This window comes from Columba livia, chromosome 22, assembly GCF_036013475.1.
Source record: "Columba livia isolate bColLiv1 breed racing homer chromosome 22, bColLiv1.pat.W.v2, whole genome shotgun sequence".
Classification (NCBI taxonomy): domain Eukaryota; kingdom Metazoa; phylum Chordata; class Aves; order Columbiformes; family Columbidae; genus Columba; species Columba livia.
The window spans coordinates 2,256,026-2,283,904 of NC_088623.1; the positions used below are offsets into that span (position 1 = coordinate 2,256,026).

The following is a 27,879-nucleotide window of genomic DNA, read 5'->3' on the forward strand; positions in this document are numbered from 1 at the left end:
TGCTCGTGAACAGTCACCGAGACAGCCGGACCTTCCGTGCAGAAGGATGATTCGCTGCCACATGCATGGATGATCTTCACGTCAAAAGGCTTCCCAAGGACACCAGCACCCCACTCCACCTCCCGCCAGCAGCCAAATGACCGTCATCCAAACTGCCATTAAACTCTGGGGTGCACACAGAGGCAGGACCGCAGCAGTGTCCCCTTCTAGAGGACTTCAGCCACAAAAATGAGGCCTGTGCCCCCCACCAGCACTGTCCTGGAGAGAAGGGAGCCAGGGCACACGGCCATACAGGGTGGATGTACAGACACGGACATCTACAGTGCACAGCAGAGTGGGAACATGCAGAGAAGACTCAAGGCCCTTCTGCCTGTAATCTTGGCCACTGAGTGTGATGGACAGAGAAAAGCCTTTGCTGAGCAAGAAGGGAAAATGAAAGAAAGAAGGTCCAGAGAGTCCCTCCAGGGCTGACATTAGCGCTCAGAAAATAGCATGAACAAGCACTGCTGATTTCTGAGCAGATGTGATCGCATTCTCCAAGTCACCAAAGATCACAGAAGTTGGAGTCCGAGCAAAAGAGTATTTTTTGCTGCAAATCAGCTGAATACACTGAACACACATACTGCCACGCATGGCTCCTGTGTGAGGACCTGCTTTCCGCCTGAGCAGGATCCACCGTCATGCACACAAGGGCTAGGAAAGGATTTTGCTCTTACGCAGTTGAAACCTTCTCTCCAGCTTGTTCATCCCAAGCTGGACCAGCTGCTCACCCTCTACAGTGATACAGATGTCACAATTAGCCAGGCCCAGCCTTACCTATGAAGAAGAGTGAAAAAAATCCAAGCGCCGACAGAGGCACATTCATCAACACGCCCTGCGTCCTCCACCTCGGGTGGGATTGGCAGAGGAGCTCGTGTGTCCCTCCCGGCTGGGCAGCATTGCTCTGCTCCATGCTCATCACCTGGTTTTAGAGACAAACTTCACTAATCTGGTATTGCTGCTCCCTCATCAGTTGGGAATCTGGGAGAGCGGCTCTGAGGGACGGCAAGACAGGTGCCAGCAGCCACACTGTGCCCCTGGGGACATGAAGCCACAGGCTGGGGCACCTGTACAATGTCCGTGGATTGTTAGAAGCAGTTGCTGGATAGCAGAGCCATCAGACTGACCCCAACACCACAGGTACCAGCTTCCAAAGTCAAACAGCAATGACAAAGAGTGGAAGCAAACCATGAAAAAGGGACGCAGACCAGGTTATAGGCACTGATTTCTCTAAACGCCAGCAAACTGGAGTATGAGTTCAGCCACTCCCAGGGTGCTGGGAGCAGTTTGCCAGCACACAGGGACCATGGCATGAGATCCTCCTGCCAAGCTGGTGGTAAACGAGCAACACCAGGGATGCAAGAGGGTTTATCAGCACTGCCTGAGCACAGAGCCGTGGCCTCAGTTCACAACCGTGCTGGAAACAAGCCCAGCTCGGGCTGGGGTAGGGTTAGGATCAGCTTGGAGCTGGACTGGGGAGATCTTGTAGTGTCCTTACAACTTGAGCTGGTGACACCTGCTCCCGTGGGGACCCTGGGATGTCTGTGTGGCCATGGAGAGCGCAGCAAAGACGTTTGACTGCCTTTATACTTTGGTGTTATGCTCATAGAATCACAGAATCATTTTGGTTGGAAAAGACCCTCAAGATCATCGAGTCCAACTGTTCCCCACCCCTGGCACTGCCCCATGTCCTGAGAACCTCATCTCTGTCTGTCCAGCCCTCCAGGGATGGTGACTCCAGCACTGCCCTGGGCAGCCTGTTCCAATGCCCCACAGCCCTTTGGGGAAGAAATTGTTCCTAAATCCAACCTCAACCTCCCCTGGTGCAACTTGAGGCCGTTTCCTCTGCTCCTGGAGCTTGTTCCTGGGGAGCAGAGCCCGACCCCCCTGGCTCCAAGCTCCTTTCAGGCAGTTCAGAGATCAGAAGGTCTCCCCTCAGCTCCTGTTCTCCAGCTGAACCCCCCAGGTCCCTCAGCCACTCCTCATAGGGATTGTTCTCCAGCCCTCACCAGCTCCATTCCCTCCTCTGACCTCTCTCCAGCACGATTCCTCTCTCGGCTGTGCCAGTGACTGGGTGATTGCTGCCAGGGAGACTCTTTGGCACCACCTAGACAAGAGACAGGGGTCACAATACAGTGGTGACAGTTATGGTGTAAATAAAATGATCCTTGCTAAACAGGCGACATCAATGTTCCCAGTATCAGCTGGTATTGTTGCTCTGTGGAAGAGGTGAGATCCCTTGCCATGGGTACATCCTGATTAATAAGTCATTGGCTTACACTGCCATGCACATTATTATATTTTTGAACATAATTTGCATAATTAGACCACACTACTCTGCCACCCTATCAGCATGCTTAGATATTAGCGAGAAATACACTTCAAAACGCCTTATATCTGTTCTTCTGTTCTTCCAAGACTAAACAGCAACTTACACACACAACACAGGGTGAGGGGTTAACTCATGTGGCCATTACACATGAAATCACTGTTGCAACAGCCACAGATTGGCATCCAGGAACTGGCTGCACTTCCTGCTCCAAAACAAACACTTACTCACGGTAGGTTTTACTGAACTATGGTTTAATTTCATCATCTACTGTTGCTATGTCTGTACAACGTTGTACAAAAGACAATCAAAAAGAACATGTCAGCCCCACGTAAATGTTTGACTGGCTGTCTGAGGATCCAGTGGCTTTGAGTCTTTGATCCAGATTCTCCTGTCTTGTAGATGCTGTCATCAAAGTACTTTTGGTGGTAAGGCTACAGTGCTATAATCGTTTATTTTTGCTTTCCAGTCTCATCCTCCACTCAGTGATGGAATCCCCAGCCATGCAGATGATCTCTGGTGGTACCTCTTTCTGCTCAAACATGACAGATTTTTAACCCCTTTTTTTGCATTAGGCAAAAACATTCTGGCAACATCATGAGGTAAGGGCAGTTCTGTTTCAACGACGATACTAATGTGGTAGTTTAGGACCGACATCCTTTTTTAGCTGTTTAAGTACAGCATTGATCTGCTCACACTAATACAGCTGGTTCTAGATTTCCATTCATTCCCATCGACGTGTTTTGCACTACCCCACGTTACCCTAGTCTGAGAACTTATCTCTTGCCCAGACAAAACCAGCAGGTAGAGACTCTTTTCAACTTAGAGGTTAAGGGAAATTCTATACTTAGCTGCTACTGGTAGTGGAATACATGCAGAACTGCTTCTACCAGAGTCCGGAATCCTGCTGAGAATTACAGGGAATCTAAAACAATTGCTTCAGATTAGAAAACCTCATGCAAAAAGGTCGTCATCTTAGATCTCTGGTGTCAAGAAATATTCTTGTTGCAGCCGGGCAGCGGGTGAGTGGTGTATGAACGATCGCTCACACCTGTGTTCTCCATGGAAAGTTCACTTTGGCCAATGAGTTTTCCTCTCATCTTCTGTGTTCCTGAAGTCTCTCATCTGTGTTTCAAAGGTCTAGTGGAAAGCCATGATCATTACCTAAAGATCCAACTCTCTCAAAGCTTTGTTTTCCCCCATTTAGACTACAACGCAGCATCATGTTCAAGATAGCAACTACTGGATCTGAAATTAAAGCACTCAGACTATAATGCACATCTGAAAATAAATACACAGCTGTTGTACAGAGCCAGTTCTCAGCGACAACCTTCCCATTGTGTAGTAGTGCAGAGATGTCCTCGGGAAGGTGGTGCTACAGGGTGGAGTCTGAAAAGAAGGGAAAGAGAGAAGTTGATTGATATTTCAACGAGGGAGACAATCCATAAGGTGTAGTGGAAGAGGGATGTGAAATGTTACGGTGTCAAAGAGACCAAGGTCTATAAAAGGGCTACAGGGATTTTAACTGACCCATTTCTCCGCTCCTATAATCCCTGAATTGTATTAAAATGGAAAATAATTGACTCAAAGGAAAGGATATTTCCTAATGAACTGAATAAAATTGCCAATGATATTTACCTGTAGGTATATGTACCATATATCCTCAGCCAACCTCACTGATTCTCTATTCACACCCTGTTTAACTCACACCACGTTCCTCTCTCTCCTCCCTTCTCATCGCCTTTGGCCACCTAACACCAGCTTTTTCCCCATCACTTCACCAGACCTCGCACATATCGCAGGATCTGCTATTCTGAAGCTCCTGGACTGCCAAAAAATCTGAGATATTATCTTATTAATATGATATGTTATATCTTATTATCTTACTAAATGAAGATGAGATTTTTTTTCCTGAAAATTTGCTCAAGGTCAACCAAGACTTCTGGCTCAAGCAGAAATCAAGTGTTTTTCTCACGTGTGCCTTTTCATTTCTATTTGTGTTTCATAAGTGATCACTAGTAGGTTAATTAAATAATATACTGCCTTATAGGAGACTGCTCTTGTCAGTAAATAAAGCTGTATGGCTACCATTTTTAAGGCATCTTGACAGTAATGACATATCTTGCCGTCACACGATGAGGAAGAACAATTAAAGATTGTTACCTTTAATAGTGAGGAAGGCTTTGCAGAATGTACGGCCCAATTCATTGGTGGCTTCTGCCATATATTCCCCTTCGTCGTGTTTCGTGACACCCAGGACAACCAGGGAGCAGACGCCAAAGTCGTTTGTGCAGAAATAGGTGGGGTCGTTGGAGAGGTCTCTGCTGTCCTTGTACCAGGTGATCTTTGGGGGGGGACAGCCCCCAACCGCACAGCTCATCCGGCACTCGCTCCCGGTTGTCACCACGTGAGGCTTCAACGGGACGAGGAATCTGGGGGGCTGCTTGTGATTAACACCCCTGTACTGCTGCGGTTTGACTTGGAATTCAACTGTAAAAAAGCAACAAAAAACAAGGACGGACAAGCACACGGTGAGATGATGCCCCACAGCAACAGAATCAGGGTTTACAGGGCTGGTTTTCAATCGTGACACTTGGCTGTGCACAATGTCTGCACTGCAAATCGCCAGAGATCTGTGTGCCTGTGGACTGTAATCTGTGTTTCACCTCAAGTTAGCCAGAGTTTAACTTTGAAGTCAGAAACTTTGGTTTCTGCAAAACTTAAGCCTTAGATTGTGCTGGGAATTAATTTGGTGGTGAATTATGTGATATAATGGCTGGAAATAAAGGATGTATCTGCACAAAGTCAATGGGGGAAGGACAAGCCTTCCATGCCAGAACGGAATTTCTGAGGGTTCCTCTACACATCCTTGTTCTGGGCAACTAAATGTTCACAGGAGGAGAGACCCATTTCAGGATGGTATGTTAGAATAAATAAAAGCAACAAAACATGACAACACACAAATAAAAGCTGCTTTACCCTTTGTTTTCTTAATCGTCCAAGGCTGCACAGTTTCAGACGGATCGCTGGCTCCCAAGTTATTTTTCGCCACGACTCTGAAGTAGTACTCCCGGCCTGGGATCAGTTTGGTGAACGTGAACTTGTTGTTGTAGATCAGGTCACCCACCACGCGCCACACACCCTTCTGTGACTCGCGTTTCAGGACCGTGTAGTAAAGATCTCGTTCCCATTTTTCGGAAGCCGACGGCTCCCAGGCGACTGTCACTGTATTGGGCACGTTCTCGTACAGCTGAATAGGTCCAGGCGGTTGTGGGATATCTGTTAGATAAGGTAAATAACATTAAAGATGTGGGGAAAGAGGCACAGTGCAGAATCTGAAAAGCTTTGAGTGTGTGTCTGGGGGCTGAGTAAACATCCTGGTGATAACAAGGGACCAAAATTTGATTCCTTCTCCAGTCTCATGAGCTGATTTGCTATGAACTGAGTATCTGCACAGCTGGGCTTCCTCCCCTTCTTACAGATAAATGGACATGAGGGTTCACAGAATCACAGAACCCCAGAATGTCAGGGGTTGGAAGGGACCTGGAAAGCTCATCCAGTGCAATCCCCCCATGGAGCAGGAACACCCAGATGAGGTTACACAGGAAGGTGTCCAGGCGGGTTGGAATGTCTGCACAGAAGGAGACTCGACAACCCCCCTGGGCAGCCTGGGCCAGGCTCTGCCACCCTCACCAGGAACAAGTTTCTTCTCAGATTTAAGTGGAACCTCCTGTGTTCCAGTGTGCACCCATTGCCCCTTGTCCTGTCACTGGTTGTCACCGAGAAGAGCCTGGCTCCATCCTCCTGACACTCACCCTTTATATATCTGTAAACATGAATGAGTCCCCCCTCAGTCTCCTCTTGTCCAGCTCCAGAGCCCCAGCTCCCTCAGCCTTTCCTCACACGGGAGATGCTCCACTCCCTTCAGCATCTTGGTGGCTGCGCTGGACTCTCTCCAGCAGTTCCCTGTCCTGCTGGAACTGAGGGGCCCAGAACTGGACACAGTGTTCGTACTGCTGAACTTACTCAATTCTTAAGGACACAGCTTGTAGAGTTTTTATAGTTATGACTAAATGTCCTTGTGCTGGTTTAACTGAAAATGAGTTAATATTCTTCATGCAATTAGAAACCTTTCTTTTTCATAGCTAGCATGGTCATCATTTGGACTCAGTTTGAGAACGAGAGATAACACCCCGGGGCAGAGTTAATGTTTTTAATTGCTCTGATCTGCGCGCCGAGGATGTTCTGAGCTCTGCACACAGGTGTGAGGCAGCGAGGAAGGGGATGGATGGACAGAACTTGACTGACACCCAGACTGGTCAATAAGAGTATTCCAGCCCATTAGCCCCATGCTGCACATTTAAGGAGAGTCAGGATGTTCCCGTCTCTCTCTCTCTCTTGTGTTCTTCTTCGCTCTTTTTGTCAGAGCCAGGGGAATTCTGTTCAGGACGTTAAGTTCAGCCTTTTGCCATTTTGCACAGGTCTCTGAGCCTTTTTTCCTTTTATTGTCTCTAACAGGATCAGCTGTTCGGGACCAGGTGCTGCCTCCTGGGACTGGTTGCTTGGTATGAACAGAGTTCATGAGGAATTGCTCTGAGTATCTTTTATTTCTATTATACATATATATTTACTAGTGGTACATTAGTATTTTGTTATTTTATTAAACTGTGTTTATCTCAATCCAAGTTTCTCCCTTCCCTTTCAATTCTCTCCCCTATTTGGCGGGGGTGAGCGAGCGGTTATTGTGGTTGTATTGCTAGCTCACGTTAAACCACGGCAGTCCTACAGCCTGCTCTCACTGACCCTAGACAGCTGGAAAAAGCATGAACTGCTCTCCTGGGGTTTGCACCACCCTCCCTTTTTAAGCAGAGTCACCCTGGAAGCCAAGCATCATTTTAATCAGTCCTGCAGACGTGGCCAAGTGATATCGCCAAGCGACCAGACTTGGTGTGTTGCCTACGCCTCCTCGCAGTAAATCTGTGTGTGAGGGAGTTACCTGTAACTTGAACTTGGAAGGTGAACGTTTCTCTTTTCCCCAAGCTGTTCTGGAGCTCGATGGTGTAGGTGCCGCTGTCGGGGAACTCAGCTGCTCCAATGAGCAGCTGGGTGGTACCATTTTCAGTATTGATCGTAGCCCGGTTTGAGAGAGAAAGCCCATCCTTTAACCAGGTCACCACTGGATCTGGAGACGCCTGTAAACAACAACATGAGTTACAGTCCACTCGAGTGTGTCTTTACATCTTTACCTTCATTATCCTGTCCGCAGTGCTTATATATTATATATTAATACTTAAAAATACAGATCCAAGATGATTTAAGAGCTCTGGATAAAGGGCTGCTCTGAAGTATCTTTGCAACTTTTTGTCTGTGTCTTTTACAAATGCTGTCATAGTAAAGTGTTCAAGTTCACCACATCAAACGAGGTGCGCTCTAATAGATCAAGAACAATGGATGACATCAGGAGTTAGTGTTTTCTACTTTTAAAAAGATCTGCTGGTTTTTGGAAAGAAAAAAGAACCAACACATCCTCAGAGTCTTTATTTCCATCTGTGGTCTCTGTTCTCCAAGAGATTAGGAGACAGGTCAGAAAATACACACATTTCATCGACCTCTTCTCGATATCCCAGACCTTACCTGCGTTGTTCCTACCTTCTGTTGGCTTTGATTTCTCAAATCATACGTTAAGTCTTGCTTAGTAAGACAAACACAGTCAAGAGGATGTTCCTAGAAATGCTACCCCAAGGCCTTCTGAGGGAGTCAGAGGGGAATTGGTTTTTAAACTCTAAGTATGACAGATTAGATCCGGATGAGGATAATATCGATATGGTTGGATGGGCAGCATTGTGCCTTGTTTGCTGTGGTTAGTGAATGACCATAATCTCATAAAACACCAGTGCCAAGAGTGACAGCTGAATTCTTGTTCCTGTTTTCCTCCTGCTGAAAGTATATTCAGTGCTGGCAGGTTAAAGGATTTGCCCAGTGGCTTGTAAACAAACATCCGTGCCAAGAAAACAGCGGCTCGGTTTTCATGTCTGTGATTGACTACAACATAAAAACAGACGGGGAATTCTTACAGACGCGTTGGAATACTTACTTCAAAGGGAATGGTAACTCGGATGGTATTCCCTGCTTTTACAACCAGGAGGTTTTTCACTGTGTCATCTATCAGTAACCTGGGAGCAACTGGAAAAGATGGAGATTATAAGGAAAAGTTGTAAATTCTTAAAAGAGTCGCCAGCTGACAAACTCGTATGTGTGTTCAACACCCCGTTCTGACAACCAGGCTGTGATAAACTCTGTGGTACTGTGGGAAAAAAAGCTCCTTGATTCAGAACCAAAGTTCAACCCTTTCAAAATCTATTACTATTTATTTATCACTGTGACTAAACAAGGGAAGTGACGTCAAAATACAATACATGTTTGTCTACATGTGATGTCTCAATCACAGAGAAATCAGCTCTTTGACACTTTACTGACCACATGGATGATCTTTAGTGTAAAATGACATCTGGAGAAAAGGAAATTGCAATGGACGCTTATGAAATATATGCACAATACAGAACATCCTCAGGAAACTGGACTGAACTTCTTAAAAATAAGGACAAGGAATTACTGGAGAGAGTCCAGCAGAGGGACACAGAGATGCTGAGGGGTCTGGAGCATCTTTGTGATGAGGAAACACTGAGAGAGCTGGGGCTGTTGAGCTGGAGAAGAGAAGCTGAGAGGGATCTGATCAATGGGATCAGTATCTCAGGGTGGGTGTCAGAGGATGGACCAGACTCTGTTCAGTGGTGCCCAACGCCAGGGTGAGGGGCAACGGGCACAGACTGAAACACAAGAGGCTCCATCTGAACAGGAGGAGAAACTTGTTTGCTGGGAGGTGCCAGAGCCTGGCCCAGGCTGCCCAGAGCGGGTGTGGAGTCTCCTGCTCTGAGACATTCAAACCCCCTGGACCCACCTGTGTGATCTGCTCTGTGACCCTGCGTGAGCAGGGCTGGGCTGGGGACCTACAGAGCTCCTGCAACCCAACCAGCCTGGGGTTCTGGGATCCTGTGATTCTGCAACAGTGTGGAACTTGAAAGCAGCTCCTCACAATGACCTACAGACCTCGTCTGCATCCTGTTACCTCTAGAACAACCTTGTGCATTCTGATAGCAGCCCACTTGGACTCACCTACTGGGGGAGCATCTTTAACACAAGCTTCCAGCTCTGCGGCTTCTCCTGCGCCACTGTCATTGAGGGCTCTCACCCGTAGGAAGTACGTCTCCTTGGCTTGGAGGCCTTTAATCGTGTAAGTGGTTGCCTCTATGGGAAGAGCATTGCATTTGGTCCAGTTGAGGTTGTTGTACGACCGCATCTCTACCTCATAGCCTTTCACATCAAACCCATCTTTTGATTCAGGTCTCTTCCATGTCAGGGTGATACTAGTGCCATTACTGCTGCTCACTTTAAGGTCCTGCACTTGACCTGGAGGTTCTGAAAGAGAAATGTCATTTAAATTATTTTTCTATGATTTCTATCTCTTCTTTTCAGTCACTTCCTGAGATTTCTCAACATTCTTGAAGTGCACTCTACTGTCCTGGCTCCACCTTGTCCTTCCTTCTCTGGAGACATTCAAACCCACCTGGACTGATCCTGTGTGATCTGCTCTGGTGACCCTGCGTTAGCAGGTGGGTTGGACTGGGTGATCTCCAGATGTGCCTTCAATCTCAACAGGTCTGTGTGATTGTCCCAGTTGTCCACAGCTGGACGCAGGTGCCTACTCCTACCAGCCATGTAGTACAATCCGTGCAAAATCCTGACCTGGTGTGCAGCCCATCCAGAATGCTTCTCCCCACTGCACACAACTCCCATGCAGGGAATCTGCCACATCTGCACATCTCACAGGAAACCCTTCCATTCCTTCCTCAAGCTGAATGTGGGTTCTCAGCCACTAAACATTCCCCAACGACTTGATCTTTGTCTTCACATACTTTTAGAAGTTACTTAAAAACATCGCCCGTCCACTAACATCACCAGTATACATTGGCAGCTTTATGTACCCCCAATGCAGCAGGATGGCGGTCAGTGCACTTACTGGTGGAATCCCTTGCAAACACAGCCTGTGACGGTTCACTGGCATCTCCCATGCCAGCAGCATTGACAGCTGCCACCCGGAATTCGTACTGCAGCCCTCGCTTGAGATTGGTCATTTTCAGCTTCTTGTCTGCAGAAAGAAAAGGAGAGTGTTGGTTCAGGTGAGTGTTCCCCAAGCAGGAAAAGGGGAGGCAAAAGTGTTGGACTTTACTCCACGTAGAGCTGTGTACTGAATAATTCACAGTGGCTGTCGCCGATTCCCCTGCCCTTCCTTATCCTAGTGCGTGTGTCCTTCTGGGACATGTCCATTGTATTCCCTTCCAAATCAAACAGCATCTGAGAGCTATGAAGTTAGAGAAATTATAAATACTGCTTTTCCTCATGGGATAATCCTAAACCCTTCTATACCAGATAAGAAGTCCTAGCTGGCAACTGATAGATAATTGACAGCTATAGTCAAAATGCGTTTTAGAGCTCATACGCATCACTTATTTTTTTAATCTTCCTTGCATTTTTAAATTCTTGTCTGCCAAGTTCCCAGTGTGAGGAGTGAGGACAGTAGTTCTGCATATGAAGACTTTAGTTCCAGAAATTAAAGACAATAGGTTATCTGCAGAAGAGCTATGCCCCAGGATGCAGTGGTGAGCTTGTCTGCACTCTCCTCCAGCCATACACTTGCACACAGTCTAGAAAAAACATCATAAACCTCCTCCCAGGGATTGGGGCTGTATATAAAACCAAGGCCTGGCTTTGCTATGGCACAGCTGGGTAACCTCACTTGTGGAAAAACCTTATGAAAACACACATACACTAGAGCTGTGAAAGATCAAATGGTAAAACTCCAGACAAGGGTAACATGATGGGGACAATCAGCAGCTCAAGAGGAAAAACACTGATGAGAAAAAGTATAAGATCTAAGCAGAAAGGAAGGAGTTAAAAGGCAGTAACTCCACAAAGATCAGCGTGCTGCCTCCTGAACCCAGCTGACCTTTTTCTCTCTCTCAGGTCTTCCAGGATGTGAGCTCCCTACCTGCTACAGGTGTGTTGTTGACCGGCAGCCAGGTCACGGTGCCCTTCTTGCGTTTTTGCACAATGTATCCCACAATTCGGGAACTGCCAGTCTTACGAGGTGCTTTCCACATTATTGTGATGGTGTCTTTGCTGGCACTGACAACCTCAGGGGGATCCGGGGCACCAGGTGTAGCTAGAAAGAGATTAGTGCTTCATTATTAGCAGGTAGTTTTTTATTGCAAAATAACCAACTGTTCCGTGGCATTTCTTCTAGTTTCCCCAAGGTATTCATGCGACTGAGACCTGAAGCTGTGTATCCTATTTCCCACACAAACAACATGCAGCATGGACCTCTATTCCTGAATTTTCTTTTCATGAATGATTTGCTGTCATCAGGACTAACAATTCTCCTTTCAGCCTATGGATTGTGAGGCATGTACCTTCTTACATGGTAGGAAAAGTCAGTGTTATTCTTGCTTCTAATGATAGAATGGAATGAATTTTCTTATCCCTCTGCACTCAATACGCAGGGCTTCTCATAAGCATGAGGAGAACATAGTAAGAAGAAAATTAGAAACAGAATAGAGCATTGCTTTCTCTCTAGTAATACATTCATGCTCATGGCAAAACTCTTCTAGTAGTTTAATTCACTCAAGGACACAGAATAGAATTGGTTGTTTGGAAATCAGGGGAAATAACTGATCATACTGAAAAATGCTGCATATAGAGAGACACTCCTTTGTCTGTAGAGTTAAGAAAAGGCCTCATGTGTTCCTTTTGTAGCCACCCCAGGAAAAATTTTCACTGATCTTGACATATATTGCATTTCCCCCACGAAACTTGCTTTCCAGTTCAGAACGGAGCATAACTGAGAACACAACACCACCTCACTCAGCATCACCAAAGCCCACAATAAACATCTAGTCTCATGCAACCTCCACAGATTTGCGTGAAGACTTCACAGCCATGATTCAAGTCCAGATCTGTAGCAACACCCAAAATGCAGTGAGCTTGCTTTGATGTCAGCTTTGATAACGAACTTCCCAGGTAGCTGTTGAACAATTATGAAAAGTTCTTCCTTACCTTTGCTGACGGCCTTCACTTCACCCGATTCCAGCGCATCGCTCGTTCCCTCGGCGTTCACAGCTCTCACCCTGAAGTAGTAGCTCATGTCTTGCTCCACTTTGTTAGTCGTGAAGGTGGTGCAGCTCTTGGGGGTCTCTCCCAAAGTCTCCCACTCGTTCTTCCCCATCTGCTGTCTCTCCACGACATACCTTTGTAGCGGTTTGCCCCCATCATCCTTTGGGGGATTCCACTGAATGGTGATGTCGTTTGCAGAGCTTTCTACGATTTTGATGGGTCCGGCAGGTGGTTGGGGCTTGTCTGAAAAGACGAATGCACAGAGACTGCGTGTTGGCTCCAGAACCAGACGTGCTGCTGGGTTTGGAGCAGACACTGTCTCTTGCTCACCAGGCTGAGACTCAGTTTGCAGAAGGAGGGCTGGGCATTGGAATTGCCCCTTCAAAACTTCCACTCTTCCAGCTTTTGCTAGTGGAAAGCAGGTCATTGCTCCAAGGGTTAATTGTTCGTATAAGCATTGCACCAATTCAGCTTGCTTAGAAGGAAGAACACCATTTCTGGTCTTCCAAAACGGCACAGACATTTCTGGTAGGGCTGAATTTGGCCTTGCAAACCTATTTTAGATTGCTTGTTGCACACAGTCCCATCTCCCACAGCCACCCAGCATTCAGCTGCCGAGGCTGTGCAAAACCCAACTACATTTGTGTCACTAAAGGGCAACAAACACGTCAGCAATGTTTGCTTGTACTCCAATTAAGCGGAAAAGGCATAGCTTTGTTCATCTTGGAACACCCAGTAGCTCTAAATAAGACCATCAGCAGCGTTAACGGGTTCCCTGCCTAAGCTTTCCAATGAAAGCCTCAGCGGATGTTACGGGGCTCTTACCTACTACCACAAGCTTTAAGTCGATCTCCACGACCCCGCTGTCATTCTTCAGCCTGACTTTGTAATCCCCACAGTCCTTCCTGTCACTGCTGGGGATGGACAGCATGGTAAAGGTGTCGGTTTTATCGACACGAATCCGGGCGTCATCCGCCAGCTCCATCTTGTCCTTGAGCCACGTGGCTCTGATGGGCAACCGGCCCTGGAAAGGGATCTTGATCTTGACCGGCTGTCCTGCCTTGGCCACAGTAGGAACACTCGTTAAGTTTTTGAGGACCACTTTGTCAACCTGTGGAGGATCTAAGCAGACAATACAAGGTCATTAAAAACTGCAATTCAAAGAGGATAAAGCTCCCCTTGAAGGGAAGGGCTTCCCTCATGATGCTGCCGATAATGCTCAGAAGGTCACAACATCTGGACCTTCACCTTTAGTTGCATGCTCAGTGCTTCACGTACTTATATGTATTTTGCTCTAGGATAATTATCACAAATTATTTGTGGTATCACGGTGCTCGTTTCACCGGAGCAGCTTTTTCATAGGCAATACACTAAAGAAAAGAATGAGGAGTCTTGTCTGATAAAGCGCTATGTACACCCTAAAATCTTTGAGTTAATGATACAAGTTATTCAGGAAGGTTCCTTAGTCAAATTTGTAAATACAAAATGCACCAACTCGTACAAAACTACCTCCCATTTACCTGGCAATTCTTTAGTATAAAGTTGTATCAATAACCAACTCTAGGTCCCTGTGAAAACACATTACTTTTCAAGCACAGGGGCCAGCATGCTGCACTGGTAGTTGGGATGGACTCACCTTCCACAAAGATTGAAGCTTCAGTTTTTATATCACCACCTTCAAACCTGTATTTCCCAGCATGAATATCTTCCACTTTGTTAATAACTAGTTTGTGGACCAGACCTTCCTTTTCAAAGACAACTCCTTCCATGCTTGTCAACTACAAGGGAAAGCAGAGACACACTCTTAAAAAGGAAAAAAAGGGCAATCCAAACTATAACCAGACACACACAAGACTTACGAATGACAAGCATATTTCATTACAATAATACTCTGAGATTACTCAAGTAAGTACATGTTGCAAGTAAGCATTGCTAACTCCACTTGATTCAAAAATCCATTAAAATAAACTTTAGTAAAATCTCCAAGCTCTCTCTTGCTATTCTTAATGGTGAAAACTTTGGCCGATGCTCAATATGACACCTCAGAACTCCTACAGTATCATCTGGATCCCACAACTGGCATTTCTTTGGTGCTGTTTTGGAACATGGAATACAGTGTCTATGCTTGACTTTAAGGACTAATTTGGAAGAGCATCCTTTGCATTATGCCTGCCCGAAAGATTCTTTGAAAATTCCCCTTGTTTTTTGCATGTTCCTCCACGTTCCTCTCATTCACCAAGAAAAAGGATTGCATCGCAAGAAAGAGACCCATAGCATCTCCTTCTGTAAAAAAGAAGGAAAAATACAAAGCCTCCTGTTGTCAGGAGAATGGAAATGTCTTTGCCATGGTTTAACACAGCAATCAAAGCCACCACAGCCGCTCGCTTACTCCCCCAACCCACACCTGAGAGAATTGAAAGGGAAGGGAGAAACTCACGGATTCAGATAAACACAGTTTAATAAAGTAACAATGTAATGCTTCTAGAATCACAGAGTCATTTTGGTTGGAAGAGACCCTCAAGATCATCAAGTCCAACCATTCCCTACCCCCGGCACTGCCTCATGTCCTGAGAACCTCATGTCCGTCTGTCCAGCCCTCCAGGGATGGTGACTCCAGCACTGCCCTGGGCAGCCTGTTCCAATGCCCCACAGCCCTTTGGGGAAGAAATTGTTCCCCACATCCAACCTCAATCTCCCCTGGTGCAACTTGAGGCCGTTTCCTCTGCTCCTGGTGCTTGTTCCTGGGAAGCAGAGACCAGCACCCACCTTGCTACCACTACTAGTAATAACATACACAAAATGGAAATAATATATAAAAGATGCTCAATGCAATTCCTCATGAACTCCATCCGCTCTGGGCAGCCGGTCCCAGAAGAGACACCTGGTCCTGAACAGCTGATCACAGGGAGAGAAAAAGGCCCAGAGGCCTCTATAAAACGGTAAAACGGCAAAAAGCCGAACTAAAGGGAACTCCTGAATGAAACTCCACCGTAAAGAAGTGGAACCGGAATGGGTCTCTATTTCCCCAGCCAGAAAACCTAGCTCTCCTTAAATACGAAGCCTGACACCGATGGCATGGAATATTCTCATTGACCAGCCTGGATGTCAGTCAAGGTCTTTCCCATCCAGGTCCCCTTCCCAGCCGCCTCACACCTGCGGCCAGAGAGCTCAGAAAGACAACAGTAAGTTCTTACATCCTCTTTTTTCCAATGCAAAGACACTGGAAAGTTACTCAAAGAAAAACGTTAATGATGTCTCAGGCTGTTCTCTTATTATTCTCAAACTAAATATTCAAACAATGACAGCACAAGCTGCAAAAAGGTTTCTAACTGCATGAAGAAAGTTATAATAACTTGCCTTCAGTCAAACCAGTACGGTCTTGCAGTAGGAAGGGGATGATATCTTGCTGGGTTTCTATCAGGAATTTTATTATCAACAGGCTGCAGATTCCTACTCAGACTGGGAGAGGGAGGGACACCTTGATGTGACACTTGACAAGAGGTAGAGCCGGAGAACAGAGCATTGCTAACCCAAGATAACAACAGCTAGAGGACACCCACCTTTAATCCATCTTTAAACCAGGTTCCTACCACGTCGGGTTTACTGACAGCACAAGACAGCTCAGCCGGTTCCCCTTTCACAACTCTGATATCCAGCAGCTGCTTGTTGACATAACAGCGCAGAGCTGAACGTGCAGAAAAGAGAAGGGTGAAAAGATGCTAACCCTGCGTTACGCTGACAGAGAAACGCAGGGAGGAAAATGCACGTGTACGTGAGGAGAAAAGAGCTTTTTCAAACACATATGCTGTAGTCATGACAGACTTTAATACCAAAATACTGGGCCAGTGGCACAAATTCACTGTGCATATTAATCCATTATAAGCAGGCACAGATTTGTTCCCAGAACTTGGAAAAACACAAATCTTTGCACTAAAAGTTAGAAGAAATTAAGTGAAACAATAGGTTTAAAATTGGAATAATATCGAAGAAACATGGACATATGCCTTGAAACTATATGGGAACCAGTACGTTCGTGAACTCAAGTCTGGATCTAAATAATTTATTTGAATGAACAGATGATAACTGGTTTGGATAATTTCAACAAAGATCATTTAGACTTTTAAGGCAGTTTGATCTAAGCAAATTGTCTAAGGTCAAACAGCAAATCAGTGGTAGAATTAGGAAGGCACTGTGGTATAACTGAATTCCTACATATAGCTACATTTGTCTAAACCATGAGATTAAATCTCTCTTCAGGATTAGGAATGTGAGTATTAAAATGCAAAGACCAGTAATATAGATGTCATCAATTACACACAAACCTTTCGGATCATCCAGGCAATAACGTTTTCTTTTTTCTGTACTTTCCGGCATCTTCAATAAATCATTTGCTTTCATTTCAAAGCTGGGCTCCCCTTTTTTCTTGTTTATTGAAGGAGGTCCAGCGTAAAGGTCTGACACCTGACCATAATCCGATGGGCCTTGACCAACACCACCTGAACTCCTCCCCCGAACAGATCTGTTATGCGATCTACTCCACGCAGAATCTTTGTCGTAACGGGAGCCTAACTGTCCTGAATCTCTGCCCTCGCCCCTGGCATCTTGACCTGAAACTGAATCTCTGTCATGAGCTGCACCTTTGCTCTCTGCTCCTCTGAGATCCCTGGCAGTGCCCATCCCAGCTTCATCTCCCGGAGAAGCTTTGCCAGGACGCGAGTCCAGCCCACGTTCACCACCTCGTCCAGCAGCACCTGCCGCACCGTCTTTACCACGGACTGAATGCAACTCCCTGTCACCGCCTCCCAACCTGCCCACACCAGCCATACCAGCCCTGGCTCCACCGGACCCGCTGTCCTTGTCATAGGCAGACCCGGCACTCCGTATGGCAGAGCCACCAACGCCACCACCTTCTGAGGAAAAGCCATCTCCTCCTGCTCCACCTATGTATCCTGGAGCTCTGCTCAGCATAAAATCCCTGCCAGGGTAAGATCCCATCGCTCCTTCACCTCCATAAGGAATATGAGCAGCTCCCGCCACAGACCCAGCTGGGAGACCGTCCTTTCCATAGAAAGAACCAAAGCCCCTTGCACCAGGTCCACCAGCACCGGCTCCAGCTGGGACACCATCCCTTCCATAGGGAGACCCGAGTCCCCCTGCACCAGCTCCACCAATTCCAGCCCCAGCTGGGACACCATCCCTTCCATAGGCAGACCCAACTCCTCCTGCACCAGCTGCACCAGCTACACCAGCACTGGCTGGGAGACCATCCTTTCCATATGGTGACCCAACTTCTCCTGCACCAGCTACACCAGCACCACCAAGACCAGCCCCAGCTGGAAGACCATCCTTGCCATAGGGAGACCCAACTCCTCCTGCACCAGCTACACCAGCTCTAGCCCCAGCTGGGAGACCATCCTTTCCATAAGGAGACCCAACTCCCCCTGCAGCAGCTACACCAGCACTACCTAGACCAGCACCAGCTGGGAGACCATCCTTTCCGTAGGGGGAACCAACTCCCCCTGCAGCAGCTACACCAGCCCCAGCCCCAGCTGGGAGACCATCCCTTCCATAGGGAGACCCAGCTCCTCCAGCAACAGCTACACCAGCACCACCAACACCTACTCCAGCTGGGAGACCATCTTTTCCATAAGAAGCCCCAGCTCCCCCTGCACCAGCACCACCAGCCCCAGCTGGGAGACCATCTATTCCATAGGGAGACCCAACTCCCCCTGCACCAGCTACACCAGCACCACCAGCAGCAGCCCCATCTGGGAGACCATCCTTGCCATAAGGAGCCCCAGCTCCCCCTGCACCAGCTACACCAGCACCAGCAATACCAGCTGCAGATGGAAGACCATCCTTTCCATATGGAGACCCAGCTCCCCCTGAACCAGGTACACCAGCTAGACCAGCACCAACCCCAGCTGGAAGACCATCCTTTCCATACGGAGACCCGACTCCTCCTGCACCAGCTACACCAGCACCTACTCCAGCTGGGAGACCATCCTTGCCGTAAGAAGCCACAGCTCCCCCTGCACCAGCTACACCAAGTCCAGCCCCAGCTGGGACACCATCCTTGCCGTATGGAGACCCAACTCCTCCTGCACCAGCTACACCAGCACCACCTAGACCAGCCCCAGCTGGGAGACCATCCTTGCCATAAGGAGCCCCAACTCCTCCTGCACCAGCTACACCAGCACCACCTAGACCAGCCCCAGCTGGGAGACCATCCTTGCCATAAGGAGCCCCAACTCCTCCTGCACCAGCTACACCAGCACCACCTAGACCAGCCCCAGCTGGGAGACCATCCTTGCCATAGGGGGAACCAACTCCTCCTGCACCAGCTACACCAGCTCCAGCAAAGCCTGCTCCAGCTGGGAGACCATCCTTTCCATATGGAGACCCAAGGCCCCCTGCACCAGCTACACCAGCACCACCAACTCCAGCCCCAGCTGGGAGACCATCCTTTCCATATGGAGCCCCAACTCCCCCTGCACCAGCTACACCAGCACCACCAAGACCAACCCCAGCTGGGAGACCATCCTTTCCATAAGGAATCCCAGCCACCCCTTCACCAGCTACACCACCAATACCCGCTCCAGTTGGGAGACCGTCTTTTCCATAAGGCGCACCAACTCCCCCTGCACCAGCTACACCACCAAGACCAGCCCCAGCTGGGAGTCCGTCCTTTCCATAAGGAGCCCCAAATCCCCCTGCACCAGCTACACCAGCACCAGCAATACCAGCCCCAGCTGGAAGACCATCCTTTCCATACGGAGATGCCGCTCCCGCTACACCAGCACCACCCACTCCTGCTCCAGCTGGGACACCGTCCTTTCCATAGGGTGACCCAACTCCTGTACCAGCTCCAATACCTCCTCCAGCTGGAAGGCCATCCATTCCATATGGAAACCCAACTCCTCCTGCACCAGCAACACCAGCACCACCTAGACCAGCCCCAGCTGGGAGACCATCCTTTCCATGTGGAAACCCAACTCCTCCTGCACCAGCAACACCAGCACCACCTAGACCAGCCCCAGCTGGGAGACCATCCTTGCCATAGGGGGAACCAACTCCTCCTTCACCAGCAACACCAGCACCACCTAGACCAGCCCCAGCTGGGAGACCATCCTTGCCATAGGGAGAACCAACTCCTCCTGCACCAGCAACACCAGCACCACCTAGACCAGCCCCAGCTGGGAGACCATCCTTTCCATATGGAAACCCAAATCCTCCTGCACCAGCAACACCAGCACCACCTAAACCAGCCCCAGCTGGGAGACCATCTTTGCCATAAGGAGCCCCAACTCCTCCTACACCAGCTATACCACCAAGTCCAGCCCCAGCTGGGAGACCATCCTTTCCATATGGAGACCCAACTCCCCCTGCACCAGCTGCACCAGCTAGACCAGCACCAGCCCCTGTTGGAAGGCCATCCTTTCCATATGGAGACCCAACTCCACCTATACCAGGTACACCAGCACCACCAATTCCAGCCCCAGCTGGGAAACCATCTTTGCCATAAGGAGCCCCAACTCCTCCTACACCAGCTATACCACCAAGTCCAGCCCCAGCTGGGAGACCATCCTTTCCATATGGAGACCCAACTCCCCCTGCACCAGCTACACCAGCTAGACCAGCACCAGCCCCTGTTGGAAGGCCATCCTTTCCATATGGAGACCCAACTCCACCTATACCAGGTACACCAGCACCACCAATTCCAGCCCCAGCTGGGAGACCATCCTGGCCATAGGGATACCCAACTCCTCCTGCACCAGCTACACCAGCACCACCAATTCCAGACCCAGCTGGGAGACCATCCTTGCCATATGGATACGCAACTCCTCCTGCACCAGCTACACCAGCACCACCAATTCCAGCCCCAGCTGGGAGACCATCCTTGCCATAAGGAGCCCCAAATCCCCCTGCACCAGCAACACCTGCTCCAGCTGGAAGACCATCCTTCCCATAGGGAAACCCAGCTCCTCCTGCAACAGCACCACCCAGACCAGCCCCAGCTGGGAGACCATCTATTCCATACGGAGATCCAAGTCCCCCTGAACCAGCTCCACCAATACCTCCTCCAGCTGGAAGACCATCCTTTCCATATGGAGATCCTAAGCCCTCTACACCAGCTACACCAGCGCCACCAATACCTGCTCCAGCTGGGAGACCATCTTTTCCATAAGGAGACCCAACTCCTCCTGCACCAGTTACACCAGCACCACCAAGACCAGCCCTGACTGGGAGTCCATCTTTTCCATAAGGAGCCCCAAATCCCCCTGCACCAGCTGCACCAGCTCCACCTACTCCTGCTCCAGCTGGGAGACCATCCTTGCCATAGGGAGCCCCAACTCCCCCTGCACCAGCTACACCAGCACCACCAACACCAGCCCCGACTGGGAGTCCGTCCTTTCCATAAGAAGCCCCAAATCCCCCTGCACCAGCTTCGCCAACTCCTGCTCCAGCTGGGAGACCATCCTTGCCATAGGGAAATCCAACTCCCCCTGCTCCAGCTACATCAGCCCCAGCTGGAAGACCATCCTTGCCATAAGGAGCCCCAAATCCCCCTACACCAGCTACACCAGCACCACCTCCAGCTGGGAGACCGTCCTTTCCATAGGGAAATCCAGCTCCGCCTGTACCAGCTCCACCAATGCCAGCTCCAGCTGGGAGACCATCCCTTCCATAAGCAGCTCCAAATCCCCCTACACCAGCACCACCTCCAGCTGGGAGACCATCCTTTCCATAGGGAAATCCAACTCTGCCTGCACCAGGTCCACCAGTGCCAGCTCCAGCTGGGAGACCATCCCTTCCATAAGGAGACCCGAATCCCCCTGCCCCAGCTCCACCAAGACCAGCACCAACTGGAAGCCCATCCTTTCCGTATGGAGACCCAGCTCCTCCTGCACCAGCTACACCAGCACCACCAATTCCAGCCCCGGCTGGGAGACCATCTGGACCATACAAAGCCCCCATTTCCCCTACCAGTCTGCCTCCTGCGCCATATCCATCTCCAGCTGGAAGCCCATCTGGGCCGTACATCAAACCAGGCTTTCCCTCTTGATCCAGCTGACCGGCGGCATGGGGTCCCAGGCCAGCCCTTCCCGGGGCAGCCCCTACTTGTCCTGCTCTCTTGAAACTCACTCCAATCATATCATCTCCCACCGGGAGACCATCCTTGCCATCCACATCTGCTCTGCCTGGCACAGAGTTCTTGCCTTGGACAGACCTTAATCCTCCTTTTAACCCAAAGATACGACCATCGCTTATCACTGCGTCTCCATCTAGGTCTGCTTCAGAAACCTGCCCAGACTCTGTCTTTTCATTTATCTCAACTCTACGTAGCCTCTCTTTTCCCAAAAATATATGGCTTTCATCAACAGAACCGCCTTGACTGCCAGCTTGACCGTTTCTGTACCAGCCATCTTTTTCCTCATCAGTGTCCATGGGATGATCTTCATCACCATCATATCCTCTGCGTCTAATTTTCTTAGCCCTGTCTTTATCTGGCGATGTTTCTTTCACCCACTCGGATGGCTCTTTCTCGTCTCCTCCATCCTGCCTCCTCTTTCCTTTGGCATCTGTATTGAAGATGCGTTGTTCGATTGGAGGCGATAGAATTTACAGGAAAAGAGAGAGAAAAAGAAGAACAGACAATCAATAGGTCATGTACTGCACCAACAACCAAAGAAAACGTTTTAGCATTTGTTATAATTTCATTTTAGGACACAGAAACATAACGTATTTAAATAATCTTCAATTCAAATCAAATCCTGATTTTTTTCAGTATCACATTCAGACATAATTTTACATTTCTTAGGTAAAAGGCAAATATTTTTAGCATTAACAGCTCAATGAACTCCATGGGCAGTTTCTTCACATGTTGTACTCAACCTGCACTGTTTCTGAAAGGTCATGAACAAGCCGGTATGAGAGAGATCACCGCCTGCTGCAGCAGGATCCCAAAAGAACCCAAAGCAACTGCCTTTCAGCAGCAAAAACCCATGAGCCAGCTGCTTGAACAGAAAGGAGTGTTTCCTTTGAGCTTCTTCTAACATGTTTAACCTCTTATTTGGAAAGAAAAATACTCTCCAACAAGATAGTATTGAACAGTATTGGTAAGATGGAAAGCTCCTTGATCCCTTGTGTGCTGTGAAGTGTTCACAGTGACAGTTTCATCAGGACCACACGTGATATGGAGTATTTTTCAATAACTGATGGAGAATATGCTACTTCATAGTAGCTATAGAGTAAATAAGTCAATAGGAAAAAATTGTCTCTTCCGAAGAGGAAATAGGCTCTAACCAGACCTTCATTTTTCCAAATACAATTTAGGAACTAGAGGCTCCACAATTCATTTCTCAGCATAAAATCATCCCAACAAGTAATCAGGCAGTAAGAGGAGTATCATTTCATTTAACACACCTCAGTTCAACACCACGGGAATAACGTAGCATCACTTACACTCCACGATAAGCCAGGCGTTTGAGGAGCAGAGCCCCGTGTCCAGCGTGTACATCCCGTTGTCAGCGGGCACCACGTTTTTGACAACCAGCTTGTGGGTCAGGCCGTCGGGTGTCGCGGAGATCTGGTGCCTCTCGCTGGGCTCCAGGGGGTGGGTTCTGTGCAGCCACACGGCATCGTAGCAGGGGGTGCGCAGGATACACTCGAAAACGGCGTCTTCTTCCTCAGGACAACGCACGTCCTGGAGCGGCTTCTCGAATCGCACAGGGATGGCTGCAATGGAAAAGAACAGAAGCTATAGAAAGAAAATGGCTATTTCGGTCCTCCAGGAAAAACTTGTGGCAGCTGAAGGAAGAAAAGCAGGAACTTTCCAGCCCTGTGAGCGTTGGTTTGAGCAGAAAGAGGTAAAACATAAAAAAGCTTCTGTGCCCAATTCTACAGGACAGAAAAGTAGATTTTTGTATTTCTTACCTTTATACCTCATGTCACTGTGATGTCTGACCATGTCATTAATGTATTGCAGCAGCAAGATGCTTGTATCAAGTTAGTAGTTGTTATCCTGAGCTTACAAAAGGAAACTACAGCAAGAGGTGAGGAATTTGCTCACTGTTCTTCAGAAGTCAGAGCCAAATCGGTACTTGAACCTGGTCCTTTGGACTACAAATGTAACACCCATATCCCACAAGCACCCTCCTGCTGTGTCATTTAAGGAGCCCTTACTCGGCAACACAGTTTTCAATGCTGAGCTTTGCATATGCTCCTAGATAAAATTTTCCATACGATAAGGATTTCTCGTTACAGTTGCACATCACTTCCATCAAACTCAATTCCTTACATTCAACATCCAGTTCAGTTGAGAACACAGGGACGCCCTCCACTCGGACTTGATACACGCCTGCATCTTCTGGCTGCACATCGTTGACAATGAAATTGTACTTCTTTCCAATCTGCCGCAGGCAGTGCTTTCTGTATTCATCCCCTGTTCCGTATCTGAGCCTCTCGCCATCCTAGGAAGAGAAAGAATATGTTCTTATAGGCAATGTACAGCTAGTGCAAGGCATTTTGGAGAAAGCAGGCCAAGTATGTGCTATCATCGCTTTATTAATGTAAGAACAACAGAGAAGTCTACACTCCATCACTGCTTATGGACAGGGCTCATTGCAAGATCTCGTGCAGCAAGTCCTGCACTGGACAGAGCATCAGTCTCTCAAACTAGGCAAAAGAACAGAACTTTGCTGGCCCGCAAAAGGTTTTGAAGCTTAACTAACACCCAGTCAGCATAACTTTGAAGTTAAAGTACTTTATTGGCTTAGATTTTCACACCCTCGCAGGCGAGGTCACCACTTTTATATCTGTAACACACTTGGTTACCGTGTTGTGGCTGCATAGATTTCATGCCATGCGTTTGAGTCAGAAGGTCATAATTAGTCTGAACTCCCTTTTAACGAACTCCTATTTCCCCTGTATCAAAGCCCCTAACCACAGTTTGACTGAAACAGATCTTCCAGAAAAACATCACCAGGAGATCTCTGCAGGATAACGACAGAACAGGATGGGAAGTTTAGATCCTTGAGATCTAAAGAGCTCTTGAAGTGAAAAGAACGTCAGTAACTGTTTTCCCTGTACCTGGATTCTGCAATGGACAGACAACTTCTCTTTCACGTTGGAGACTTCAGTGCCTGCCATGAGCTGCCCAGCTCATCTCACCCCCTCACCTTCAGCAGATAAACTTTGCTCTTGCTGTTTTTCAGGTCCATCTCCAGGCTGAATGTAGCATTTCCCTCCCTGTTGACTCTGATGTGCTCAAAGTTTTTGATGCTGTGTATTAACTGCAAAGAGAGACACAAGAACCCCGTAAATGATCAGGCTGCCATGATTAGAGTTCTTCAGCTGCTGAACTAATGCAAAAATCTACTTTTCATCTGTATAGAAAAGAGTTACCTCTAACTTTATGTGTATAGAAGAAGTATCTGTAAGTTTCCATAGGCAAAATATATATAATGTGCTACCTCCTGGTCATTCACATACTATGCAACCACTTTCCATCCTGGTTTCTACATGCCCCTGTATGTGAAGGCCAATTTTGACTCTTGGGCAGTGTGGAGTTCAGGTTCTCATCAGAGGCAACTGAATACAGACTTTAGCCACGTGGTTTAATAAAACAATTACCCACCAGTGCCTTCCAAAATTTATGAAGCGAACTTCAAACAAGCCAATAGCATATTCGTCTGCATGAGTGTCATAAATCATTCTCTGTCATACAATAACATTTTCAGCTACAAAGCCATTTAGGAAGGTTCGGCCTGTTTTCAGAAGCTACCAAGGAACTATAGGACGCTGCGGTCTTTAAAAATTGGGGCTTTCAGTGGTTGCAGTTTCTTTTACCTCTCCTTGTTCAGTCTCCGTGTCCTTCCTCAACTCCTGCAGCTTTCTCAGCATCCCACGGAAGTCAACGATTCCATATTTCAAGCAGATCTTTTCATAATCCCTTCTATCTGCATGCAGCAAGAGTTGCCAGACGGCTTCTTTGTCCAAGGGTTTTGGTTTTGGCAGTGGGGTCCTTGGAACCAGGAGAAAAACACCAAAGATCGAGACATTTTGACAGACAACGAGATGTCTTGTTTTCCTGTACTTAACCCTCTTTCATCTCATCATTTCTATAGATCACTTGGCCATGTAGACAATAAAGAACAGCGCTCTTCCAGAACAGGTTTTCTGCATTTATACAACAAAATAAGCGCTGCAAGGGAACAGTCTTGTCTTGAGCCATAAAGGGCAAGACTAATGCAGTTGTCCCCACTGTTAACAATAATAACTGTTAATTTATCAGCAGAGCCACTGGCACAGTTTGCCCCAGGCCAACCTGTATTTTTGTGCTAAAAACAGGAAAGCAGAGAAACAAGGTGTTTTAAGTCAAAATCTTGTGGTGCACAGGAACATACACCTCAAAATGAGGCTGGTACTTTGCGCTTATCTCAGTATCACACAGTGAAACTGTTCTGCTATGTCTCTCCATATGGAGTCTCACAACAACTTTGGAAATGAGAAGTGTTGCTTTGAAGGTCTATGGAGCTGTCCCCTATCAGCTAGAAACACCTGGGAAATGGAATAGCGTGGCCTTCCCAGCAGACCTTACCGTTTCTTCAGCATCCTCCTGGAGTCCTGAAGCTTCTTCTTTAACTCTGTTAAAGGACGGGAAACAATAAACATTCAGATACCCAACACTGTAGAAAATATCTCCAAAAATAAGGTAAAATAGCCACTGCCAACAGGTAGAAACTCAGAGCAGTTTTTTCTGCCATAGCCACGTCCTTTGGGTGCCATTAAAGTTCATCACTTGCCAGGAGGTTTTCCTCTACACCCTAGAAACCCACTATTTTCCAGACATGTCAACGTGTTTGATCCAGCTGTATTTGACATCACAAAATCCTTTTCCAGCACTAAAAATCCCAGAATCATTCATTAGAAGAGCTCAAAGCCATGTCTAAGTTCGGCACCTTACCCAAAGGGAAATAGCAACCACAAAGAGACGAACATTAGGGATTGATTAACCCTTGATTCACTTTTACTATTTACAAGGTTGGGGTAATAATAATGTGGTAGACAGAAGAGTATTAACTATGCCTCCCTCCCCGCAAAAATATATATATATCTATATATATGTCTAACTTACCATCAGCAGCATGAACAGGAACATATTTCGCTTTCCTCTTAAATCCAACTGAAAGTTTGTAAGAGAAAACAGAGGAAAAACAAGCCATAAGATGAACAAGATAATACTCAGACTAACACCAGTAACCTAATGAGAACCCCTGCGTCTGTTACCAATGCAAGAGGAAATCCAAGTCTGGATTTCCTTGTCAATCTGACATTGACTCCTAGTATTCTCCATCTATAAATGCAATAATTCTATTGCGATGGGCTCTGTGCTTACTGGACACCCTACGCAGTGGAGGGGACCGTTTCTGCCCCATGAAGCTCATGGTTTAAGCCGTGGTAGGAAATACCAACATCTCGTTCTAGAAATGGGAGCCTAGGTGCAAAGATTATCTGGCCAAATGCAGCAAGGTGCCTTCTAAACTTCCTTACAGGCCTGCAGGTGAAATGGGCACTTTCATAGTCCAGCTCCGGCTCAAGCAGATCCCAAGAGTAAGTCGGTTGTATTTTATGCACAAAATGCCTATTTTTCTCCACTGGGAAGCAGGGGATTAGGTCAGGTGGACACCACAGACATCTGAAGTGAAGTGGGATGGATCCTTCCCAAAATACTGCCTTGTTCACCATCATAAAGAAAGGATTGAGCCAATTCAGCACTAAATTCAGAGAGCTGGATGATGGCCCAGCGTGGTGACCACAAGACCACTTTGTTCTCCCTTGCCTTACAGATCAGACTGGTCTGGAGCTACCAAAGCGGGGAATCACAGATGATCTCCAGTCCTTGGCAAGGGGGAAAACAGACTTTCACACCAAGGATACTCAGACAACCTTCTGGGCACCCATGCAAGGGGACAGCAAAGCCACCGACTTGGGCCCACAGGACCTTTGGAGCACAGAACCCATCAATCCCACCTTGGATGATCCTGAGGCCAGCAGAGCAGGAAGCTTCCCCGTATTCATTCACAGCGAAGCAACGATACAAATCGCTGTCTTTTGTGGTGAGATTGTTTATCTTAAAAGGAAAAACATAGTAAGAGCTCAGAGAGATGTGTTGCTGTTCTGCTCGCACACCTTCAGCTTCTAATAAAACAGCTACTCGGTGACGTCTCAGATCTTTCTGCTGCTCCCAGAACGACTCTAAAAAGCTCTGTGTGCTTATC

At 47.7% G+C, this 27,879-nt stretch overlaps 1 protein-coding gene across 17 annotated transcripts in view; it reads right to left on the reverse strand.

The window, feature by feature from the left end:
• Positions 1–2,601: 2,601 nt before the first annotated feature.
• The window catches only part of IGFN1 (immunoglobulin like and fibronectin type III domain containing 1), a 63,684-nt gene continuing 38,406 nt past the window's right edge, over positions 2,602–27,879 (reverse strand). For 16 of the 17 annotated variants that reach the window (XM_065038603.1, XM_065038606.1, XM_065038602.1 and 13 more), the window contains 20 exons: positions 27,632–27,731; positions 26,736–26,783; positions 26,199–26,244; positions 25,448–25,622; positions 24,778–24,891; positions 23,898–24,069; positions 23,063–23,335; positions 16,918–22,179; positions 16,156–16,280; positions 14,232–14,373; positions 13,421–13,717; positions 12,539–12,838; positions 11,475–11,648; positions 10,446–10,574; positions 9,542–9,844; positions 8,463–8,551; positions 7,365–7,560; positions 5,348–5,647; positions 4,532–4,858; positions 2,602–3,757 (listed from right to left, as the gene is read on the reverse strand). In XM_065038603.1, the coding sequence (XP_064894675.1) occupies positions 3,744–3,757; positions 4,532–4,858; positions 5,348–5,647; positions 7,365–7,560; positions 8,463–8,551; positions 9,542–9,844; positions 10,446–10,574; positions 11,475–11,648; positions 12,539–12,838; positions 13,421–13,717; positions 14,232–14,373; positions 16,156–16,280; positions 16,918–22,179; positions 23,063–23,335; positions 23,898–24,069; positions 24,778–24,891; positions 25,448–25,622; positions 26,199–26,244; positions 26,736–26,783; positions 27,632–27,731 (8,586 nt within the window). In that variant the 3' untranslated portion in view covers positions 2,602–3,743. Of the gene's footprint in view, positions 3,758–4,517; positions 4,859–5,347; positions 5,648–7,364; positions 7,561–8,462; positions 8,552–9,541; positions 9,845–10,445; positions 10,575–11,474; positions 11,649–12,538; positions 12,839–13,420; positions 13,718–14,231; positions 14,374–16,155; positions 16,281–16,917; positions 22,180–23,062; positions 23,336–23,897; positions 24,070–24,777; positions 24,892–25,447; positions 25,623–26,198; positions 26,245–26,735; positions 26,784–27,631; positions 27,732–27,879 lie in introns of those variants that run through there. The other variant, XM_065038608.1, reaches the window with a different exon arrangement.